This window comes from Cyprinus carpio, chromosome B10 (assembly GCF_018340385.1).
Source record: "Cyprinus carpio isolate SPL01 chromosome B10, ASM1834038v1, whole genome shotgun sequence".
Classification (NCBI taxonomy): domain Eukaryota; kingdom Metazoa; phylum Chordata; class Actinopteri; order Cypriniformes; family Cyprinidae; genus Cyprinus; species Cyprinus carpio.
Genome location: NC_056606.1, coordinates 11,963,934 through 11,989,239, shown reverse-complemented (window position 1 = coordinate 11,989,239; position 25,306 = coordinate 11,963,934). Strand labels below are relative to the sequence as shown.

Sequence of the window (25,306 nt, the reverse complement as noted above, 5' to 3'; positions counted from 1 at the left end):
TCGCTTCAGCTGGATAGGGCATCACAATATGTTAAGGGGCGTAACATTTACGTCACACGCTTGAGGTTTTGGCCAATCACAACGCACTGGATAGCTGGCCAATCAGAGCACACCTCGCTTTTCAGAGCGATGAGCTTTGTAAAAATCGACGCGTTACAGAAGGCGGGGCATAGAGGAGAAACATTAATGTGCAGTATGTGGAAAATTATGTGTATTTTTGAACCTTAAACCGCATAAACACATTTCATTACACCAAATACACATAATAATGTTCTTTTTAACACATCATATGACCCCTTTAAAGTATTCAGTTTCCTCTCCATTGATGGTATCGTTAATTGTTCCAGATCCAGCTGTAGACATTATTTTAGTCTTTTTGATGTTTAGGTGGAGTCCCATCTTTTCACTTTACTTTTGAATTGTTATTAGAAGGTGTTTCAGAATCTCATCCTCGGTTTCTGCTAATAAAGTTCAAAGTATATTGTATAAAGTAAGTCAAAGTAAGTTATAAAGTATCATCAGAATAACGAAGATTGTTGATATTTCTGCCTCCAATCTTCACACCTATGTCAGAATCTTCCAGACATTAATTTCTCATGATCACTTCAGAAAAAATAAAAAAAATTTTTTCAGAATACCTTAAAACCAATTTATCATAATAAATATAATCCAGTATTTCCAATAAATTAATTAGTATATTAAATAAATTAAATAGTCTTTTTTTTCAGAATCTGTTGATGGTATTTATTTATTTAGATATTTATTTTATGTTAATATTTAAATTATTGATGACACAAGTTGACTATTAATATTTTAATTGTAGTAACGTTGCATTTTATTAACATTATACAATCAAAATTTATTATATCAGCATATTTTTTTTTTTTGGGGGGGGGGGTGGTATGTTTGGCTCTAATACTGATGTAACAGCAACGAAAGGAAAGTACCATGCACATTTACTACGTTTGGGATGATTTTTGGTAAATTCATGTACATCATGGAATATACCCCAGGCAGGCACAATTCTGATGGAGAGAAAATCGTGTCCTGGGGCGCTTGTTTTCCTCGCTCTCCAGCCGGGGGCGCTGCAGTGGCGTGAGTGTGTGTCTGTCGGCGGGGAGGACATCTCAGACTCGGGCACTAGTAGGGTGTGGACGCTGGAAGAGCGTCGGTCCGGACTGTCTCAGTCATCACCTTTGATCCACTCCAGCTAAAAGCGGTCATATAAACAGGTAAGTTAATGATGGTTGTTATGATCGAATGAGTGTGAGGGAAGCACGAATCGTGTGTTCAGTGACTGTGGGCGTATATGACTGCTAGCAGCATTAGCGCACTAGCTCACAAAACTTCAAAACTATTGGTGTATAGCCATAAATAAAGCTTGGAGTCAAAAAATCTTTTCATTGTGCATGATTACGCAAATTGTAATTCAAACCGTATGTTTTTTTTCTTTTAGTTCACCAGCAGTTAAGAGTCTTTAGTCACTCTTTGACTGTAGTGTCTGTTAGCTGCGCGGCTAATGTCACTCTTACTGAGAGAACACACCTACATGTCTGTCTGCTGCAAATACCTTTCTGTGTTTCTCAACATCTGTCTATCTATCTATCTATCTATCTTGACCTGTCTGTCTTGCTTTCTGTCAGCTTTCTTGAACAAATACTTGTCTGCTTCTGTTTGAACATACATGTCTATTTGTATATTTGAACACACATCTATCTATCTGTCTGTCTGTCTATCGATCTGTCTATCTATCTATCTCTTGACCTGCCTGCCTTGCCTTCTATCGCTCTTCTTGAACAAATATTCATCATTTTGTGTATCTCTTTCTGTATATTTTACTGTTTTTCTGTCTGTTTAAACAAAATAATTGTCTGTCTGTGTCTAATTCTTTGCCACTTTCTCTGAATATTAAAGGGGTCATATTATGCTTTTTTTAAAGATCATTATTTTGTGTAGTTGGTGTAACAGAATATGTAGACATGCTTCAATGTTTAAAAAACACATTCTTTTTCAAATACTGTACATTATTGTAGGTCCTCTATGCCCCGCCTCTCTCAAAAGCATAGTTTTCTGCAAAGTCCCTCCTTCTATATATTCTCTGTTATAGATCAGTGGATGAAGCTCATATGCATTTGCAGTACACAAGCCATGGACGGTTAAGACAGCTGACTCCACTGTGTGACCTGGTCTCTCTCTCTCTCTCACACTCTCTCTCTCACACACACACACGACGTGCAAAACTCCACATTTGAACAGTCAATAGCAAATACTTAAACTAATAACAAAACAGTAGCTGATTCAGAAGCACCAGATTGTCGAAGGCAAAGTCAGAATTACCTCCTCTCCTAGGTTCATGAAACGGTCGTCCATAAAATGCGTTGCTGTTCTCTAATCTTAAAGATTCTTAAATGCATCTACTTTCGGAAGGCCAAATAAAGTGCTTTTGCTTTCAACTAGATACACACAGCATCTCCCTGACATGACTGCTTCAACACTAACTGCAGTTACTGAAACCACGCCTTCTTTCTTTGCGTGAACATTTGGGCAGCATTACGCAAAATATTTCCACATAGTGACGTAGAGATGTGTGGGCGTGTTTGAACGAGCCGTTTTAGGGGGATGTGGCAGAGTCTTAACTTTGATAAAGAATATCTCTTTGGATTTGAGACTTTAGTCTTTGCAACTTTACAGATCTTCTTTATGCTTGTAACACTCCAAAGAGAAAGGAAAAATTGAAATATGACCCCTTTAACTATCATGTTTACTCTTGAGTGTAGTGATTGAATGCATATATAACTGAATCGATATTACTCCGCTTTTGTCTCTCTTATGTAATTTATCTGTCATTTTCTCTGAGCGAACACATTTGTTTCCCTTTCTAACTGTATGTGATCTGTTTTTGTACAAAATCTCTCAACACACTCAGCAAAGTATATACAATGCATACAGTTCACATAAGAAAGAAATTCTTAAGTGTATTTAAGATACATTTTTCATTTTGTTTTTAAAAACACAGCACTTTCTTTAATTCTCTAATAAAACAGACAAGTAGTTTTTCTTAATTACGACAGGTCTTTGCGAAGACCTCTGAACTAAAGTATGAGTTTGAGTGATGTTAGAGTATTACAGAAGCACATTCTGCTGGCGGAGGGTTGTTTTGGATTTCAGGAAGGGAGTGATATGTGTGTTATAACAGGCAGAGGCTTGTATGACTACATGGGTATTCATCACCTATCAGCATTTAATGAACAAATATTTGAACCCATTGTTAAACCTGGGATGAGAATTAAAGGAATAGCTCATCCAAACATTACAACCCTCTGTTTATTGTCTCTTACTTCATTCTAAACCAGTGCGGCTTGTATATTATATGTATTTTTGTTCTTTTGTGGAGCAAAAAAATGACAATGAAATGACTGTCCATTATAAAGAAATTAAAAGCATTTTTTTGTTTTTGTTTTTAGGAATGTCCTTTTGGTATTTAATTTGGTTTGATGTGGTTTTGAAAAACGTAATTTAATTTAATGACTTTAAGGAATGTCATGTCATGTGTTATTTTCTTTAAAACAGAATAAATGTGAATATATACACATTTAAATCAGTACTTTCAAAAATGAAAGGTGAAAAGTTATTATCTTATTTTACAAATATAATAAATTAGTAATAATTAGTAAAGTCATTTCTTTGCATTTTTTTTCTTTTCAATAATATAATTTTTAATTTAAGATTTTTTTCTTCATTATAATATCAGGATAGGAGCAGTGCATTGAAGTCCTTTTATGCACAAATTGCAATAACATTTATTTTTGTATAAATGAATAGAAAAAGACAAAAATAAAATTGAGCATCATGTCATTGAACTTTTCACTTCTGGTCAACTGTTCCTTGAAACTGTTTGTTATTTTAAATGTTAGTCTTTGTTCCCTAGTGACTTGAACTGTGAGTCTTTTGTGCAAGCAGTGTTCAAAACAGCTCATCTGAGCTTCCTTCTACTCGTCTCTCTGCAGTGCAGCGCAGACACCAGACACTTGCCCTGTGGCTGCGAAGAGACTGTCCCATCGCACCCGTCCCGTGGCTGGATGTTCTGTTAGACCCTCGCCTGTCTTCTTTAGGATACAGCAGCATCAGACGCCTCTCCCAGGACGCTCCTGGTAGGGGACGAACGATTCGGGTAGCGTGAGAGGAGAGAGGGTGCAGAGATGGATGACATCTTCACTCAGTGCCGTGAAGGAAACGCGGTAGCCGTCCGCCTCTGGTTGGACAACACAGAGAATGACCTAAACCAGGGGTGAGTGTGTTTTTGAGTATTTAAATGAGTCATAATATGAATTTAGACAGAGCTGTTATTAGTTAGGTTGCTGTGTGGTTGTAGAGACCACTTATTTGTGGTTTAGTACAGTCTTGGTTAAGCAGTTATTTTCTCGTTCAAATATGATCTTGGATGCTGTCAGTAGGGGCCACGCCCCCCAAAAACTTTGGGAAATTCAAAATGTGTTGTGAAGAAACTGTCCTGTTTGTGAGGATCTTCTGTCAGGTCTTGTCCCTTAGTTCACCCCTCACTTTTATCAGTCTTCTAATCCCTAGGCGCAGTGGAGCAGTGACTCTGAAAGACAATGAGGGTAGATTTTATCACTTTTCATCTGTGTTGTGGATTTTATTCAGTTATTTGGCTTGTCATGGCATACACAGCTTTTCAGATGGTTATGAGGCAATAATAATATTCAGTATTAAATTTTTATTCTTGTATAATTCTACTAGTACTAGTTTATGTTTTTGATACCAGAAAAAACAAGATCTTTTACCCATACAAAACATGCCGCCATATTGCTAAAATGTAAGTGTAATGCTAACTGTATTTTTAAATGAACTTTCAAAGACGTTTTAGGAAATGTACATATATATTGACTATCCACAACTTAAAGGTGCTGTATGTAAGTTTTTGACTCTATTTAAGCATAAAAATACCATAATATGTTTGCAGATTTTTAAGAAACATGCTAAGTTAACATATTTGTTTATCCGAAAAACAATGCTACAGTCAGTTATTCTCTTTTGAAAATGTGCATTCCTGGCCGGAATGTCGGTCTCTGTTTTGGTTTGTGAAACCCGCCCACTGCCAGTTTACCCATATGCATTTAGGCACTCTGGGTTGCCAGTTGGTGGGAAACAAAGCGTATTTCATTTCAGTCATGGAAGCTGGCATACGAAAGGGGTCAGAGTGTTAATATGGCAACCTGCGTGTGAGTCAAGTCTGAGGAGGGGGGACCAGTGAAAAAAAAAACCCTCTCCAATATTTTGAATTTGGACTGCAATACCTAGTTCAACCACTAGTTGTCAATCCTACATACAGCACCTTTAAAATAGGATGCTAATATGTTCAGTTTAATGATTGCATTATTGTAGCATCAGATATGTTAATTAATTGGATATATGGCTACCATATCAGTTATCAGCCAATATTAGATATTTTTCAGTATTGTCGATATTGGATAAAGTTTTTTAAAAGCACTAATAATTTAAACAGATACACTCTTAAATGTAATCATTAGCAAATCTCAGTATGAATATCCATTTTTCATACTGTACATTATAATAAGATGCCTAAATTCACTTGCAGCATTTAAAATTTAGTTTTAAATTTAAGTTGTATTTTTTTTTTAATTAATATTTAAAATTTAGTTTAGTTTTTTAAATAAAACCCAATGGTTTAGATTTTAGTTTTTAATTTTTATGTATAATATTTAGACAAAATAGTATAGAAATTATAAATATTATTGACTTTTCCTTTTGGCTTCCTTTTTAATGTTGTGCAGCCCTTCTGTGAAATTGAATTTTGTTAGACTAGGTTTAAAGAAATAAGACCTGAAATATCCCATCTGTTTCTTACAAACTAAATGGAAAACATTCCACACATTGAAGACCAGAATTCCAGTTCGAGCCCTATATGGTGTAAAGCATCTCACAAACAGCCTTGGCCCGCCTTCCTTCACTAATACATCCCAGAACAGCCGGGAAGCACAAGAGAGAGGAAAATGTCCAGGTAGATCTCCAAGAGCTTGTAATGAATCTGATCTGGACCCGTTCTCTTGCTGTCAGCCACAAGAATTATGACCTGAAAGGAACGGGTCTGAGATTAATGGTTCAGCACAGAATCAGCAGATTGCAGGCAGCGGCCAGTTTAGATGAAGTGTTGAAGCGTCTGATGCAGATCACTATCTTGGCATTTCCTGTGCTCTACACATGGCTGAAGTTGTAACTTTGAAATGATGTGACAAAGGAAATGTTTGGCTTACTAGAGAAACTGCCAGTAAGAGGAGAGGAAAATGCTAACTCGACTAGCACAAAACCCCAAATTAAGACAATACCCTTCATTTTTATTTATGTTAGCATCTCCTACTCTAAACAGCAGTTGACCCTCTACAGATCTGCCATTCAGGCCAATGTGAGTCTAATTTGTGACTCAGAAGAGGGGGAGGAGGGAACAGTCTGGGCTAAAACGAAATGGTTGGGATGAATAGTTTCCATACGATGAGCTCACCAACCAAAGCATGCTGACTTGAGCCATACCAGTCCTCTCTGTGTCACTTCTCTCTCTCCCTCCCCGCTTACCCGTCTCAAAGTGTTTCCTTTTCCAGAAACAGAAAAACTCCAGCTAAGAGATTTGCCTTTTGCTATTGCCTAATGAGGATTGCCTTCTAAAATGATTTTGATGCTTTGAAATGGTTTGTGAGAAGGGTGGCTGTTTGAGTTCTTCTCAAGGGCCATGAAGAGTTTCAGCATGGCTTGAGATGTCATGACCTTACGTGTTTGTAGGAGGAGACAGGAAATAGCAGACATACATGGGTGTTGTTTATGCTTCACATTACAGCATGTCAGTCAGCAAACTGGACTTTGTCCTATCTTATATTTTATCTTCTTATCTCTAAATGTATAATATTTAAAACATATATGGAAATTCTTGAAAATTTGGCCATTATGCCTGAACTTGCTGAACTTGTTTGTTTTTTAAATCGTTGTTCAAGCCTTGACATTGAAATTAAAATAGATTTAGACATTTATTTTCTTTAAGGGATGGTTAACTCAAAAATGGAAATTCTATCATTATTCACTGACTTTCAAGTTGTTCCAAACCTGTATGAGTTTCTTTCTTCTGCTGAACAACACAAAACAAGATTATTTTGAAGATTTTTGTTAACCAAAAAGTTGCTGGTAGCTATCGACGTCCATAGTAGGAGAAAAAATATTGTGGAATCGATGACTATCAGCAACTGTTTGGTTACCAACATTCTTCATAATATCCAGGGCTCCAAACTGCGACTAAAACGGTCGCATTTGCGACCAAAAATATTAAATTGCGAGTGAAGTTTTTGCTGAGGTCGCCACTGGTGACTAGGTCCATGTATTTACATGTTATAACTTAAAAATTTGCATGCAAAGCCTTTTTTCCTGCTTGGTTTGCGAACGCATCATTTGCTTTGTTCACTTATTAAACTGAGATGATGCGCATCAAAGTTTTAGTGGTAAAAAGAGTTTAAAACAGTCCTCATCTCTGCCGCACAGATGATAAACACAGCTCGGCTGTGCAGCGCAAGAGAGATCGAAATGATGGAGATGTAAGTGAAAGAGCAGAAAAGCAGCGTCTATTTCATGCCCACCTTGAACAAACTACAACAGTTAAAGCTGTCAGCTGTGTGGATATTGGCAATATCATTAACAATTCTCATTTATAATCATTAATAATATGGTTTCTTCTTAAAAAGATCTTAGGTCTATGCTGTGTTCTGTTAATGAGTGAACTTCATTATTCACTTAATTAAGTGCAATTGCCATCCAGAAATTGCGAAAACCTTTGTGCTTTGTTACTTTTTAATAAACAAACTATCAGCTTTAAAATGACTCAAAATTCTTAACGAAATACAATCAATAAATACAGTTTTGGCGCACTTTAATGCAGCAGGCGCAATCGCTTAAGTGCCTCAGTTCAAGCGCCAAGTAACCAGGGTTTAAATTGGGCCGGGGCTGAGCCCCAGCACATAGATTCTAGGGCTCGACATTAAAAATGTAGTCGACATTAAAAATGTAGACTGCGGCTGAAGGTCTGGAATTCATGGCAGATTTCTTTGGCCAAGGCCCTCCCATGAGGCCGTTTGACTGACATGTCAAACAACCAGTCACAGTTCGTTTCGTTCAGCGTCACGTTTCAGGGGCGTGGAAATGTCGCCACAATCACAGACCAGTGTGTAAAACTCTCGGACGTATTTGAAAGATTCAGTGCCGCGAACTTTAAATATTTCACATACTTCTAAAACTCCAGCGTTAGTTGATCCTGATAAGTGCTCATCGTCACAGTTGTAAACACTACGGCTTTCTTCTTTCTTGAGGGGGTTTGGCACTACGGTATCTTTGTTTCCGGACAGAATGTTAAAGAACGCGACACATACATCTCCCGGAAATCCTGTAGAATTCAACCAATCCGATGACGACTTCGACACTCCTGAAGTGTTTCCACTTTTGTGTGCCATATGCATCAGACGTTTAGCCAACGGTCCGTGGGCGTGACCTCTGAGGCTGAGACTATTAAAAACACTTCATTAACGCCAGACAAGTAAGCATGCTGAGGTAAAAATTCAAAATGAAACGTTTTTTATATTTAAAATACAGGTAGTTAGGCAACATCACACAACGTTTTCACTATTACGACTGTTTAATAGTTCAATAAGCAAATACAATAATATTAGGTCATCTACATTTTAGGCGGAAACACTGTGCACCTCACAGCATCCAGACGATTCATTCCTGAATGATTCTGAATCAACAACCAAACAAACAGCCAAATAAAAAAGCCCATGCATAAACATCTGATGAATCAGCCATTTGAATGAACTGCTTGAATGAACAAGTCAGTGACTCACTCATTAAACAATCACCACTGGCACCTACTAGCATTTTAATTTAGTTTAAAAGTATAATTTCCACCATTTCTTTTCTTGTTTGTGTATTCCAAAAAAAATTTAAAACAATCTCATAACATTATTCAATGCAGTTGTATTTTTTTTTCCAGTGTAAATTATTTAATTTGATAACGTATAGATAACAATAATCACATTATTGTAACTGAATTTATAGATTAAATGTAACAATCTGAAATAAGAGATGAAATGTTAATGAGGTTAGGGGGACAATGCCCTCTATAAAGGTAAAAAATGGCCTTGGATTAATATATATATAATCTGCATTTATTATATATATATATATATATATTTATTATATATATATATATAAATATGTATATGTGTATATGTATATACGTATATATATATATATATATATATATATATATATATATATATATATATATATATATATTAACGCAGATTACTTTTTTGAAAAGTAAAGGTTCTTCAGATGTTAAAGGTTTTTTATAAAACCATTTAGACAAAAAAGGTTCTTCTGTACATTGAGGAGGAGCCCAAACTACACTCAGCGGCCAAGTCATGCTTATGGTCCACGATATTGGTACAGATTCTGTGTAATAAACAATGTGTGACTGTATATTTCAAGTTGCAAAAGACATTTAGTTGCCACTTTAAGTGAACCTTAGTTTCCAGGTCATGGAAAAGATGGATTAATGCTAATAAACTCAAGAAAAGATTAGACATAAACACATGACAGTATGATTGAAATGTTAAAATGTAAAAATAATAATAATAATAAAATAAATAAAACGTTTATTCTGTGGCACCTAAAAAATTATTTGGCGCCTAAGTTTTTTTCTTCTAGGAGCCAATGCCTCCTTACTCGATTTTTTTGTTTGTCTATATCTTTGTATTCAGCATAAGAAAGAAATTCATACAGATTTAAAACAACATGAGGCTAAGTAAATTATGACGAAATTTTCATTTTTGGGTGAACTATGTTTTTAATGCATGAGTGATTTATTTTTATTATGCAAAGTTTCATTAAAATAAAAACCTTTAACACCAAAATGAGCTTCCTGTTCCACTGAAGGGAAATGTTAAGCAATAGCCAAAAAGCTGTTAAGACATTTAGCAAAGTTTCATCACCACTAACAAAGACAGCGCTGAAGAAACATGTTGAAAAAGTTGATAAAAATCTCTCCACCATGACAGTTTCACATGCATTTTTTTTTTTATGTCGGTAAAGCTTTAATATGCAAAATGCTAAAAATATTGAAAAATGACATTTATTGCTATTTTGACATTCATTCATTTAACTTTAAATTAATAATACAAATGCTATCTTAAATTAAAATTAAACATAAAACATCTTGTTCAGTGGAACAGGAAGGTCATTTTAAAAGAGAAGTTATTACATTTAGATAACAGATAATGAACGCATACTGATAAATCCTACTCGATCAGAACACAGGCATATTCATTAAACATTTATTAAGAAAGTAACTTAAAGCTTGATAGATACACCTATGTTTGACAAGTAAATTCATAGATGACAATAAAATGTTCAAATTATTGTAAAGTTTGGTCTGACATATTTTTATGCAATAATACATTTTACTTCAAGTAGAATGGACTAAAATTAATATTGTGAAATATTTAAATAAAGAACTTTATTGTTAAAAGTAAAATTTCCATGTGCAATCCTGTAGTCTTGCAAATTAACATTTCTATTGTATGTTGCTTGTGTGCAGTGTGTAATACTGTCTGTTATGTCAAGTTGTTTTGCAGATCGGATATCCGTATCTCTAGTAGCGAATGCCATTTGAGTTGACTGCAAGTCTGCTCTCAAATTGTGCCTCAAAGAGGAACTGACACATTTTGTGGTTGTTTTTCATTCTTGATGTCTGGACAGAACTCAGAGCGGCTAATGATAGAAAAACAGAAGCCTGAAGCAAACTAAATGTTAGGTTACAGCTGTGTTTGTCTCGGTGGCTTTAAAACCGAAGCTACTGAAGTTCAGGCCAATCAGAAGCATTTACAGTGTTTAGAGTGAATTATTTACTACTAAAATACTTCCTGTATTTTAACTTCTTGCTTTTAATCTAAAAATACATCCTTTTTGATGTCTGTTTTGAATTAGAAGGTACCATCAATATTATTTTACCATTTCCAGCTACATTTCCTGTCACATATACGTCAGCCTGGCCCACTTCACTCCCCTGTTAGCTCAGATACGTTTTTAGACCGTGGCGCCTCACTGATGTGCGGTTTATGATCTAATTCAGCATGAGCATTCTCTCAACCAGATTGCTGCTGAAAGGTAGAAACCTGAACTCTGATGTGGTGTTGTACTTTTAAATCATCGCCGAATGCAACCCCAGAACGCTTTTTGGGCAGAGGAAGCTCTTTTAATAAGCGAGCTTTTCAACTCTTTGATCGTATAACCTCAGGCTCAAGACGTAATCTTTCAGCTGTGACTCCAATATCAGTGTTTACATATTGTGTCTTTGTACGTTTGTAAGTATGTTAGCGTAAACATTCCTTTCTGTGTGTGCTGTGTGTGTGCGTGTGCGTGCGTGCTAGTTAACAGCGTGTGCTTCACGTCCTTACAAGGACAAGAGAAGGAATCTAACTGGATATGAATTGTCCAGAGCGCTCGCACTCACACAGGCAAAGGCAGGGAGCCGCTAGCGGTGGAAGAGAGAGCGTGGAGTATTATTTCCTGTGTTTCCCGCTCTGGTTTCCGAAGTCCGCCCCTCTGCTGCTTCATTTGTGTGTCGGAGCACTGCTGTGATGAGATAAGAGTCACCACAGATAGCTCTCCTTTCTTCACTGTCCTGCTTTCTTTTTCATTCTTTCTTTCTTGTTAATTTTATGTTGTCTTGGACTGTTTTAGTTTCCATTTTTGCTTTCTTTCTTTCCAACATTTCTGGGTTTCTTCCTTATGCTTTTCCTTCTTTCTTTCCTTGTTTCCTATGTTCATTCTTTTTTTTCTTTTCAACTTTCTTCCCCATCTTCCTTTCTTTCTTGCTTGCTTATCCCCCATATTTTCTCTTTAGCTTACTTCTAGCTTACCTTCTAACTTTCTTCCTGTCTTTCCCAGTTTCTTCATTATACTATTCCTTCTTTCTTTCCTTCTTTCCTTACTTCAGCTCTTTCTTTCTTTCTTTCTTTCTTTCTTTTATTTCCTTCCCACTTCGTTCCATCCATCTTCCTTTTCTGCACTTTATTTTCTTTCCTTTATTTCCTTTTCACTTTCTTCCTTTTTCTGTTTTTCCCCTCTTCTTTTTCAGATTATTTTACTTTATTCCTGTCTTTCCCATGTTTCTTCCTGTTACTCTTCCTTTCTTTCCTTTTTATTTATTTGTCCTTTCCTTCCTTTCTTTCTTTCTTTCTTTCTTTCTTGCTTCCTTCCTTTCTTTCTTTCTTTCTTTCTTTCTTGCTTTCTTTCTCTCCTTGGCTCCTTTTCTTTCCTCCTTTCTTTCTTGCTTCCATTTTTTTCCTGCTAGCTGTCTTTCTTCCATGGTTTTTCATTTTCTGCACCATCTTCTCCATTTTTCCCAATAATTCCCACTATTCCTTTCCCACTTTCTTACTTTTTTCCAATTTTTTCCCTCTTTCTTGCTAGCTTCCTGTCTTTCCCAGTTTCTTCCTTTTAAATTTGTTTTCTTTGCCACTTTCTTTCCTAATTTGTTAATGGCTTTCCTTGCCTTGCTTACTTGCATTCTTTTGTTTTTCCCCTCCTTCCTTCCTTTAAATGTGCAGTTTAGCCAGAAATAAAGAACATTCCGGAATTACCATTGTGAGTCTAAGATCTCATACTCCCATTTTAAATTTATTAAAAAATTGTTTACTTCCTTTTTATTTAACCCCTTTGACTCTGTGTGTGTGTGGGGGGGGGGGGGGGCAGTTGTGACCAAGCCACTATGTGTGTGTGTGTGTGTGTGTGTGGGGGGGGGGGGGTGGTCTGGTCTGGTCTGGTCTGTTCCGGCAGGACCTTGTGAGTAGTTTCAGCAGCTACCCTAAGTTTAGCCACACTACTGGCCTGATTATTTAACCAGAGACTTCCTACTGTACTGCACACTCCCAGCCCTTCAACAAACACTTCATTATTGAAGACAAAAGCTTACAAGTAATTACTTTGGGAAGAGCATGAGCACCAGCTGCAGACATTACATTCGTTTATTTATAACACTCTCAGCAGTTGCATTCAGTGGTTTAATTGTAAAACCACCATGTGGTTCCTTCACATGTGCTAATGCACAGGCTCTGATCTGATCACAGTGTTGTTATTGTAACTTCAGGGTCACCTTCGACCTGAAGTACTGTAAGTGTGAGTTTTACTGTGGTTTTGAAAAGGAAATAGGAATGCCTGAGATGGATCTCAGACCCAAACAGAGGGGGTAGCGGGAAATACATAATCTGGGGGAAAGGACCAGTTAACGGCTGTTTATATTTAACTGGCTGGAGACAGACAGCTGAGAGCGGGATCACTATCCTGACAGGAGATAGTTTACCGCCAACCACTCAAACAAAAAGGGACAGACCACAAAAAAATAAATAAATCGCTTCTGTCATTATTTCCAAACAAGTATGCACTATTAAAATATTCATGCCTAAATTTAATATTTAATACAGTTGAATGCATATGAAATTTCCAGTCCACCCAAAAAACGAGCTTGTCATTGTTTCCAAACATGTATGCAAATAAATAAATAAAAATAAAATAAAATTACATTTTAAATTAAATTAAATGAAAAATGAAATTAATTTAGCCCTTTAATTTGTATTTTTAATTTATTTTTAATGTATTTTTTAATTTTTATACTTAATTTTTTTTAGTATGTATTCATGTGATAATTATGACTGTCTCTAAATGTGTTTCTTACAGGGACGATCACGGGTTCAGTCCGTTGCACTGGGCGTGCCGTGAGGGTCGTTCAGGTGTCGTGGACATGCTCATTATGAGAGGGGCGCGCATCAATGTCATGAACCGCGGAGACGACACACCTCTGCACCTGGCTGCGAGTCACGGCCACCGTGACATTCTGGCCAAGGTGTGAACAACTCGTAGCACATAAACGCTCACAAACACACACAACTGCACCTGAACAACCACAGTGACCACAACGGTCACAGAAAGGTGTAAACAAACACACAGCTGCAAACAGCAGTTATAAATACTCACACACACAAACTTTAAACACTCAAGAAGGAATAAGGAACTGACAATGTCTGTTTTAAACCTTTTAATTCTAAAAAACTGACTTGAAATGGATTGTGTTTGCTGTTTTGGATACTAAATAATGTTGTGGTTTGTGTTGTCTAGCTGATCCAGTGTAAAGCAGATACCAATGCGGCAAACGAGCATGGCAACACCCCTCTCCATTACGCCTGCTTCTGGGCCCATGGCCTGGTGGCAGAGGTTAGTTTGAAGCGCCCTCTGCTGGGAAAAATGAGAAACTCTGGATTGTGTGAATGTTGTTTTCCATGCAGTTATAATATAATGAATGGGGACTAGAGCTTCTAAACACCATAACATTATCATAAGAGTGGTTCACATGGTTCTCGTGCAGTATATTATTCTGAAGTCTTCTGAATCTATATGATAGTGTTGTGTGGGGAAAATACATGAATAGATTTTCTTTCTTCTGTGCAGCAGAGATATTTTACCAAATGTCTTTACTGTAAACAAAAGATTGAATTTTGGTCTGTTCTTCACATTTTCAGAAGACTTGGAATATAGCACAGGTCTTATTAATCACTTTCGTGTCATTTTCATTTACATCATTTTTGAAGCTCCGTAGTTCCAGTTTATTTTTATTGCATCAATAACTGTGTTGTCATAGTCAACTAAGAACAAAACAATTAAAATTGCTGAAATAACAAAATAAAATACAAATATTAGATTAAAAAATCGTGCAAAGTCACATTATTTTTTTTTTTGATGCACATGGTGGAATTTACTCTGTAAATGTGTTTCCATCGTAGTTTATGCAAATTTTTTCTTATTGGATAAAAAGTTTATCCTACTCATGGCATTTCCATCTTTTTTTTTTTTTATGTGCATTTTTAGAATTTATTCGCATCTTGGCATTTCCATCCAGCATTTTTGTAAGTGATATTCCAAAATGTGCATAAAAATAGGTGGATGGAAACATAGCTAATGTCGTTTTAATCATATCAAATGTTATTGTTCATATTCTCTCCAGGATCTGGTCAATAATGGTGCTCAGGTGAGCATCTGCAACAAGTATGGAGAAACTCCACTGGACAAGGCCAAACCACAGCTTGCCACAAATCTGAAAGGTAAACTCTCTTCTTTCATAATGTAGCAAATGTGACGTCAGCAGAAGATTTGTTGGAAAGGCTGTTTGCTAACATTGTGAAGCCTCAAAGATCTGTTTCTGTTATATGTTCCATCGGCCCTAATAATTCTGTTGTGTTTATGAATCAGAGCTGGCAGAGAAACAGGGACAAAGTCTGACCAAAGTTCCTTTCAAGGACACTTTCTGGAAGGGAACCACTCGAACGCGACCACGTAAGCACCCTCAGAACATCTGATTCTCATTTACATTCATAATGTAGATGCTTTGGCGAACAAGCATATTATTGTCATTCAGCATAACTGTAGATTGCCTTATAAAATAATATGAATTATCCACAACCAAGGTTTGATTGTTGTATATTTTCCGATGATGTCTTCAGGTAATGGCACACTAAACAAACAAGCTGGAATAGATTATAAACAGCTCTCCATGCTGACCAAGATCAACGAGAACCACTCTGGGGAGGTGAGCTCATTTACCAAACCACAATAGCTACCCATGTCTCAGAGCGTTTATGGAAGCACTGATGTCTCTGCTCTCTCTTGCAGCTGTGGCAAGGCCGTTGGCAGGGCACAGAGATTGTGGTCAAGATGCTTCATGTGCGGGATTGGACTACAAGAAAGAGCCGTGACTTTAATGAGGAGTACCCTAAACTAAGGTGATGAACCTCCAGTCCAGTGTGCCCAGAATACACAGATTAAAGGGACAGTATGCTGTTATCAAGTATTTACCTCACGTCATTCCAGATCAGGGTTATTATAGTTAAATAGTTTAGTTTAGTTTAGTTTATTTACCAGGGACCATGCATTTTTAATATTTCATAATATATTAATAAAATTTAATAATAGTGCAATGATGATAACTCCTTGGCTTCTTAGCTTAAATTTTAAAACACTATATAATTACATTTACATTTAATCATTTAGCAGACGCTTTTATCCAAAGCGACTTACAAATGAGAACAGTAGAAACAATCAGATCAACGAGAGAACAACAACGGTATACAAGTGCTATGACAAGTCTCAGTTAGTCTAGTACAAAACACGTAGCCAGGGTTTTTTTTTTGGGACAGAATATGATAGACAAGAAAAAGAAAAGGTAAGTGCTAGTATTAGTTGGTTAAGTGCAGGCAAAAAAGATGAGTCTTTAGATGTTTTTTAAAAAATGAGTAAAGACTTGAGATCGGGAGGTCATTCCACCAGCTGGCGCAGTCCAGGAAAAAGTCAGTGAGAGTGATTTTGAACCTCTTTGGGACACCACAAGACGTCGTTCACTTTCAGAGCGCAAACTTATGGAGGGCGCATAAGACTGAACTAGTGAGTTTAGGTATGTTGGCGCTGCCAGTGGTCGTCTTGTAGGCAAGCATCAGTACCTTGAATTTGATGCGAGCGGCTACTGATAGCCAGTGTAACCTGATGAGGAGAGGAGTCACATGAGCTGTTTTTGGCTCATTGAAGACAACCTCGCTGCTGCATTACAGTTGTAGAGGCTTTAGTACATGCAGGAAGGCCCGCCAGAAGAGCATAAATAGTCCAGTCTGGAGAGAACAAGAGCTTGGACAAGAAGTTGTGCGGCTTGCTCTGACAGGAAGGGTCTAATCTTCCTAATGTTGTATAAGGCAAATCTGCAGCACAGGCCGTTGTAACATTATGGTCTGACGATCCATCACAACTCCTAGGTTTCTGGCTGTCCTGGAAGGAGTTATGGTTGACGAACCCAGCTGTATAGAGAAGTTGTGATGACACGATGGGTTAGCAGGAACCACCAGCAGTTCAGTCTTAGTAAGGTTGAGCTTGATGGTCATTCATCCAGCTAGAAATGTCACTCAGACAGGCTGAAATGCGAGCAACTACCGTCGGGTCATCTGGTTGGAATGAGAAGTAGAGTTGAGTGTCATCAGCATAGCAGTGATAGGAAAAGCCATGCTTCTGAATGAGAATCCTAATGACGTCATGTAGATGGAGAAGAGAAGCGGTCCAAGTACTGAGCCTTGAGGAACCCCAGTAGCATTTGTTGTGACTTAGAAACTTCACCCCTCCAAGACACCATGAAGGATCTATCAGGTAGGAGTTAAGCCACTGGAGAGCGGTTCCAGAGATGCCCATCTTTCTGAGGGTGGACAGGAGAATCTGGTGATTAACAGTGTCAAAAGCAGCAGACAAGTCCAGCAAAATGAGAACTGAAGCTGCTCTTGCATCGCAGGGCTAAGTAACCGAGAGCAGGGCAGTCTCAGTTGAGTGGCCGCTTTTGAAGCAGATTGGTTGCTGTCCAGGAGGTTGTTCTGTACAAGAAACATAGAGAGCTGGTTGAACACAGCTCGTTCGAGTGTCTTTGCAATGAATGGAAGAAGGGATACCGGTCTGTAGTTTTCTAGAAGTGCTGGATTTAGAGATGGTTTCTTCAGTGGGCTTACCCGAGCCTGCTTAAATGCTGAGGGAAATGTTCCAGAGTGAAGAGAGGAGTTGATAATGTGAGTAAGTGAAGGTATGACTGAAGAAGAAATCGCTTGGAAGGAGGTGAGTGGGGATCGGATCCAGTGGGCAAGTAGTAGGATGACTGTTAAGTTTGGAAAACGTCCGTCTCTGAGAGTGGAGAGAACGAGGAGAACGAGTGAGCATTAGTCGTTGTGAAGTTATCCTCATCTGCGGTGTGGAGAATTGGTCACTGATGGTTCTTGTCTTATTCGTGAAGAAAACTGCAAAGTCATCCGCTTTTATGGGATTGAGGAGGAGGTGGAGGCGGGTTAAGAAGAGAAGAGAAGGTTTTGAAGAGTGTCCGAGCGTCACAACAGTTGTTAATCTTGTCGTGGGTAATATGATTTTAGCAGTGAAGACGTTTTAACACAATAAAAAAAATATAGAATAATAAACATAAATGTAGGATGTTTATAAACACTATATAATGTTTTTAACGTGATTATAGTTGTTTGGGACAGACTTGTAACACGATAGGATAAATGTGGGAGAATTATTGTATCTATAAAGTGCACAGGTATAGTTAACTGGTACCTAATATTCCTGAAGATTATCAAGCTTTCTCTAGCACTTCCATAATCATTCCCAGATATTTAAAATGCTCAACAATGTTTATTACCTCTCTTTTGACTAAAATATCTGGACAGCGCTCATCAACTCTCTTAATCGAAAAATACATTCCCACAGTTTTACTTACATTAAGAGTAAGGCAAGTGTGACAAGGCCAACCTGAAGCTTTGTTTAGTGCAGCAGTAAGTTTAATGCCAGCTTGTCTTTTGTCTTAACATAAGTATAAACAACTGTATCATCTGCATACATCTGAACCTGGAACTCTGGACAAACTGTAGGCAGATCATTAAAATCTAGACTAAACAAAATTGGTCCAACAATCGACCCTTGTGGGACTCCAATATTACAGTCAAGAAATGGGAGAGGGTTTTTTTCACCCCTCCCCTCTTCCTCAGACAGAGCAGGTTGCCAGATTGACGACACCAACAGGAACAAGCGCACATGACGATGAATGAAATCAAATGCACTGTGTTTTCCGCCAACTGGCAACCTGGGGTGCCAAAATACAATTGGGTAAACTGGCAGTGTGCGGGTTACACAGACCAAAACAAAGGCAGACATTCAGTCCCGGAATGCACATTTTCAAAGGAGAATAACTGACTGTAGCATTGTATTTCAGATAACAGATTTCAGATTACTATTTCAGATATTTCAGTTAACTTAGCATGTTTCTTAAATATCTGCAAACATATTAAGATATTTTTATGCTTTAGTAGAGTCAAAAACTTACATACAGCACCTTTAAATTTAAGTATGATTCCATCCAAGTTAACGTATTAGTAGAAAAATTTAACTTTGACAGTTTAGATAAAAGAATATTATGATTAACGGCACCAACAACGCCTCCCCCATCAAGACTGGATTTAATTTGTTCAACAAATAACAGTTTGCTGTCTCTGTAGAGTAATGTGTCCTAAATCCAAACTGAACTAATAAAAAAACTAATAAAGGGTGACAAAAGCTAACTAAATTGTAAATAAAAATGGAAAATATAAATATGAAAATGAATTCAGAATAGTAATAAAAACTATAATAGTAGTTTTGTTTAATTACACTGATACTAAAATAACGCTGTTCCAAATCTGTATGGCTTACTATCTGAAGAAATTTGAAGAAGGCCCTAGTCACGCATGAATGGAGACTGAAGCTTTCAATCTTCACAAAGGACATTAAAGCATAATAAAAAAAATCCATATGACTTCTGAGCTATATTCAGAGTCTTCTGGGGTCATATGATAGCTTTGTGTGACAATACACAATTTAAGTCACCATTGACTGATAATTTCTGCAACAGGATCATTAAGAATATATATATTTTTTTTAAATTATGATTTTTTTCAATCTGTAAAAACATCTCCATCGTGTTAGTGGTCTGTTGTTTCTGTCTGTTCATGTGTCTCTATCCACCTTGGTGTTTCCCCTGTTGTAGAATCTTCTCCCACCCAAACGTGTTGCCCATGTTGGGGGCATGTCAGTCTCCACCCGCCCCTCATCCAATCATAATTACACACTGGATGCCCTATGGCTCCCTCTACAATGTGCTTCACGAGGGAACCAGTGAGTAAAACACACACGTTACTGTCTCACACAGACCATTTGGTGTTTGTCAACTTCATTTGAATGTTATTGAATGTTTAATAAAATTAGAAATATGCATAATTGCTCCTTAAATTTGGGACATGACATAAAAGAGGAAGTCTTTCATTCTTAAATTGAACTTAAATTTAAGTTAAACCCACTCAATCCTTCTCCTGTATCTTTATCGTTCTCTTGTTCATCTAGACTTTGTTGTGGATCAGACGCAAGCGGTGAAGTTTGCGTTGGATATAGCGTGTGGAATGGCTTTCCTGCACACACTGGAGCCCATGATCCCTCGGCATTATCTCAACAGCAAGAGCGTCATGGTGAGGAACTTAAAGCAGACGTTTCCTGTTAATCTTGGTTTCTACAGCTTTGGGTGTTTCCAGAGTGTCTATTTCTGTTCTACAAGAGAACATTAAGATGTGTAGTTACAAGCTGAGCTCTAGATTCATTTCCACAGAATTTCAGGGTACATTGGTTAACCAGTGATTGTGAAATACAGTTTCACTGTTTGTTTATTTGCTGTCATGGTATGTGGAACTGATTCAGTGAAACATGCACTTCATAAATGTGACCCTGAACCACAAGACCAGTCTTAAGTTGCTGGGGTATATTTTTAGCAATAGCCAAAAAAATACATTGTTTAGGTCAAAATTACAGATTTTTCTTTTATGCCAAAAATCATTAGGATATTAAGTAAAGATCTTGTTCCATGAAGCTATTTTGTAAATTTCCTACTGTAAATATATTAAAACTTGATTTTTGATTAGTAATATGCATTGCTAAGAACTTCATTTGGACTACTTTAAAGGCGATTTTCTCAATATTTTAATTTTTTTGCACCCTCAGATTTCAGATTTTCAAATAGTTGTATCTCGGCTAAACATCGTCCTATCCTAACAAACCATACATCAATGGATTTCATATTTATTCAGCTTTCAGGTGATGTATAAATCTCAGTTTTGAATCTGTTCTCATTGATTCATTGACATCAGATTGATGAAGACATGACGGCCAGGATAAGCATGGCAGATGTTAAGTTCTCCTTTCAGTGTCCTGGCAGGATGTACTCTCCCGCATGGGTGGCACCTGAAGGTATTGTTCCTTCATTCACTGAATTCTTCATTTCAAACTTCTCAAGAAGATTTTATTTTTTTTCCACCATATTTGTCTAAGTAAGATATGGTCACATTAATGAAATTTCTATGAATTTTCTCAGGCAAAAAGGTTTCAGTGTGTTTATTATTAGTAGTGTAGCAATATATGAAGCACAGTTCACACAAAAAGTCACATTCAAACCAAGCAGCTTTCTGTTGGGCAATGCAGCAAATCTGCATGACCAGTGTGAACCCATTGTGAAATCTGCCTTGAAATATCTTTCGTTTTTTGTGCTGAATTCACAGTTGCGTGAATTCCTTTTGAAATGACTGGATTTTACCTGCAGAAATTTGCACACCTTAAATAGGAAATTTTGATTCACTGATATCTTCTCATCTCTTCTCAGCCCTGCAGAAGAAGCCAGAGGAGATTAACCGGCGCTCTGCAGACATGTGGAGTTTTGCAGTGTTGCTCTGGGAGCTTGTCACCAGAGAGGTGCCCTTCGCTGACCTCTCAAACATGGAAATTGGCATGAAGGTGAGATGATTCTATGACTTTGGAAAGCAAGAGCTGAACCAAAAAAAAAAATTTTTTAAGGGTGCTTCCAAAAAAAACAAAAACAAAACAAAAAAAAAAGACACCCAAAAAAAAAATACTCTCAAAAAAATTATACTAAAAAAAAGTTATACTAAAAGTAATACGACTATCCCCATTCTTGTGAGTGCACTGAACTCGTGTGACCTTGCAATTACCTCATTGAGCACTTCAGCCATAGGGAACATTCTTTGCATGTAATTAACATTACTAATCATCAATACAATATTAAAGGCAGTAATTGACAGTAACTTTTGTTATAATATTTCAGCCTTTCATTACTATTCTGATTGACTGAGTGATTGATCGATTAATTGATTGATTGATTGATTGAATTAATTGATTGGTCGAAATATTTGACACAGGTTAAAATGCACCAGGAAATCGCTTTTAGGGGGCAAATTCTGATCCTTAAAGTAATAGTTCACCCAAATTTAGAAATTGTTGGAAAATATATTAACCCACGACCCATCAAAGATGTAGATGAGTTTGTTTCTTCATTGGAACAGACTTGGAGGAATTTAGCATTATATCACTTACTCATGGATCCTCTGCAGTGGATGGGTGCCGTCAGAATGAAAGTCCAAACAGCTGATAAAACATCACAATAATCCTCAAGTAATCCACATGACTCCAGTCCATCAGTTTATGTCTTCTGAAGTGAAAAGCTAAGTGTTTGTAAGAAACAAAATCATCATCGAGACGTTTTTCACTTCAAATGAGTCAATAATCTTGTTTTCTCCAGTGAAAAAGTTGTTTTTATTGATTATGGACTATTTTGGCATGAAATGACAATGAAATGCTTTAATTATGAATTTGTTTTAAACATGCAGCTTTTCAGTTTGTAAGACATTAACTGATGGACTGGAAACATGGGGATTACTTGTAGATTATTATGACATTTTTATCAGCTGTTTGGACTCTCATTCTGACGGCACCCATTCTCTGCAAAGGATCCATTGGCGAGCAAGTGATGAGATGCTAAATTTCTCCAAAGCTGATCAGATAAAAAAACAAACTCATTCCTTTCTTGGAAAAAATTAATTTCTGACCCTGGCTATTCCTTCTCTCTTCATTAGGTGGCACTAGAGGGACTGCGGCCCACCATCCCACCGGGCATTTCCCCCCACATCTGCAAGCTAATGAAAATCTGCATGAACGAGGATCCTGCCAAGAGGCCCAAATTCGACATGATCGTGCCCATCCTAGAGAAGATGCAAGACAAATGAAACAGCCCTGCTGGATGACCCCGCAAACACTGGGTTCACAGTATTGCCTTAAAATTCACCACTCACCAAAGTGCTCTATGCCACTGTAGCCCTCTGCTAAAGGAAAAAAGGCTTTGTGGAAGCGCTGTCGAACATTTTTAAAAGCCACATTCTCACTATCGCCTATATTCTTATATGCAATCATTAAATAATGACATGTGTTTGTGCATATATATGTCCATCAGTCCTTTTCGTGTTCTCTGGAGTGTTTACAGTACAACACTTTTCTTAAAACCTCTTTTCTTCAGCCATTAAACAGGAAGTGGTGGCGGCAACGGTCGTTGGATGCAGTGAATGTACAGTAAAATCAGTTTCCATCTGACCACTCCCACATTTCATGCATCTTTTTGGTCACTCACTTCATTTCACACCATTAAAACAACTTCACAGATAATTTCATCAAAACAATTTGCAAATGTGTATGCAACAACCGCTGTTAGTATTTAAAGCATCGTGCCATTGTCTTTCACTGTGCGTTTTCTTTGGATTGTCCCTGATAAAAAAAAAAAAAAGTCAGATAGGTCAAGTTTGCCTGAGATTTGTTTAAAAGAAGAAAAGAAAAACAGTGCAATAATACAATAGCTAATGCAAATTATGCCTTAATCATTTAGAAATAACCAAAATATGAGGTCCCCATAGTAATATCTTGATTGTACTGTCCCTCTCATAGCAGGGAGATACATATAAAAACATGTTATGTTAAATTAAGGTACCATATGTTCAAAAGAAGAGCCATTTACATGTGACATCAAGTGTGAGAACTCTTTTACCATATGCATCGTGGGTTATGTCTCTCATCCTTGCATCAGAAATCTACATATTTTTACTTGATCCATACAAATGCATGATTGCGTCCTCTGTTATGTAACTAACACTCTTGTATTCTAATTTGCATTGTACATGTTAAGCATGTTATGTCTAAGAGATATCTGAGAGATTTTTATACTGTATACATGTTTTTTTTTTTTCGTGGGCGATACATTAGGAAGCCCATGAGTGCCTTTATTTTTATTTTTTGCTTTTCTAAACACTACATCTGTTTACTTCCTTATTATGCTTTCACTGTGTTCCTCTTTTCAGCTAGCCAGTATGTAATAGGAAATCAAGAGGCAAAAACAAGCATACTTGACATGCATAAATGTATTTTTTTTTTATTTCACAGTGTTTATTTTTACGTTTTGAAAAGCAAACAGCGATGATAATGAAAAAAAGACTGATTATCTAACTTATGCTCACTGTTTTTTGACCGTGAGGTTTTTAATGAACATTTATGAGGCTTTTCTTTATTCTTTATTTTGGAGATTTGGGCTGTTTATTTTTTATTCATGATAACTAAAGTTTACTAAAGGAAAATAAGAACAAATAAAATGTTTTGGCCATGCTAAATGCTTCAGTCTGTGTTCATTTATCAGTCAGAAAATAAATTATTGGGTTGTTGACATGAATTGATATCAAGCAGTGACAACATGCTGCAATGTGATGTGCTATAAGCTACTTCTAAATAAAGGCTTTTACATTTTTTTCCCCAAATGAATTATTCAAACTATAGATATAAAATAGTCAAATTTGATTACAAAAAAAGAAAAATAAACAAATAATAGATTAATGGGACGAAGACTTCCGGTGAGATATACCCAAAACGAGATATATCTCATGTTTAACCACAGTAGAGTCATCAGAGTCGGTGGCCGGTTTCAGAAGATCTGGCCGAGGTGAGGCGCTCTCGGTGGGTTTATGAGCTGAATGGCCGCTGATGTCCTGGAGCTCACATCTCCGAAAACAACTAAGCAAAATTTCACATAGATGCTATCTTTATTAACAAACTACATATTTCTGTTCTATTTGCTCTAATTTATATTTAAAAAAAAAAACACTAGACTAACTGAGACTTGTGTTCGCACTTTTGCTGTCTTATTGGTCTGATTATTTTCCTCAGTTGTAAGTCACTTTGCATAAAAGTGTCTACTAAATGATGAAATGGAAATGTATTTTAAGTCTAAACAACTACATACTCTTAAAACAACATTCCGTGAGCGTGACACTTGCTGCAAGCGGAGTCTGTTATGCGCTCCTGGAAATGGCTGTCAGCCAATCAGATTTGAGTACAGAAAGAACTGTTTTATATAGAGATTGTATCTATAGGCTGTTTTTGATTGTCATATGACAACAGAATTTCTGAATGTTGGTTATGACTTTTGTTTTTCAAATATTAACTACTAAACTGCTTTTAATATTTAATATTTTAAAACGTATTCCGCCAGTTTCAGTTAATAATATTCCAGTCTAGAGTTAATTTTTTTCATTTATTTTTTTATGCAGTCTCTGGACAGTTCCACATACAAAAAATAAATAAATAAAAACATGCTATAAAATAGAAGCTTAATTCCTTACTATTTTTCAATGTATGTATTTTTGAATAATTTAATAAAATAAGTGTCAAATTATTGTACTATATGCTGATATAAAAAATATTA

General features: G+C 36.7%; 1 protein-coding gene across 1 annotated transcript; it reads left to right on the top strand.

Annotated features, from left to right (window-relative positions):
• The first annotated feature begins 1,060 nt into the window (after positions 1 to 1,060).
• LOC109103344 (integrin-linked protein kinase-like) lies at positions 1,061 to 24,218 on the top strand. The gene is made up of 13 exons (XM_019116742.2): positions 1,061 to 1,232; positions 4,008 to 4,288; positions 13,810 to 13,975; positions 14,248 to 14,343; positions 15,131 to 15,227; positions 15,376 to 15,459; positions 15,627 to 15,712; positions 15,796 to 15,905; positions 19,721 to 19,848; positions 20,074 to 20,195; positions 20,868 to 20,967; positions 21,377 to 21,507; positions 22,644 to 24,218. The coding sequence occupies exons 2-13, from the start codon at positions 4,200 to 4,202 to the stop codon at positions 22,791 to 22,793; spliced, it is 1,359 nt and encodes a 452-aa protein (XP_018972287.1). The 5' UTR covers positions 1,061 to 1,232; positions 4,008 to 4,199; the 3' UTR covers positions 22,794 to 24,218.
• Positions 24,219 to 25,306: the final 1,088 nt, after the last annotated feature.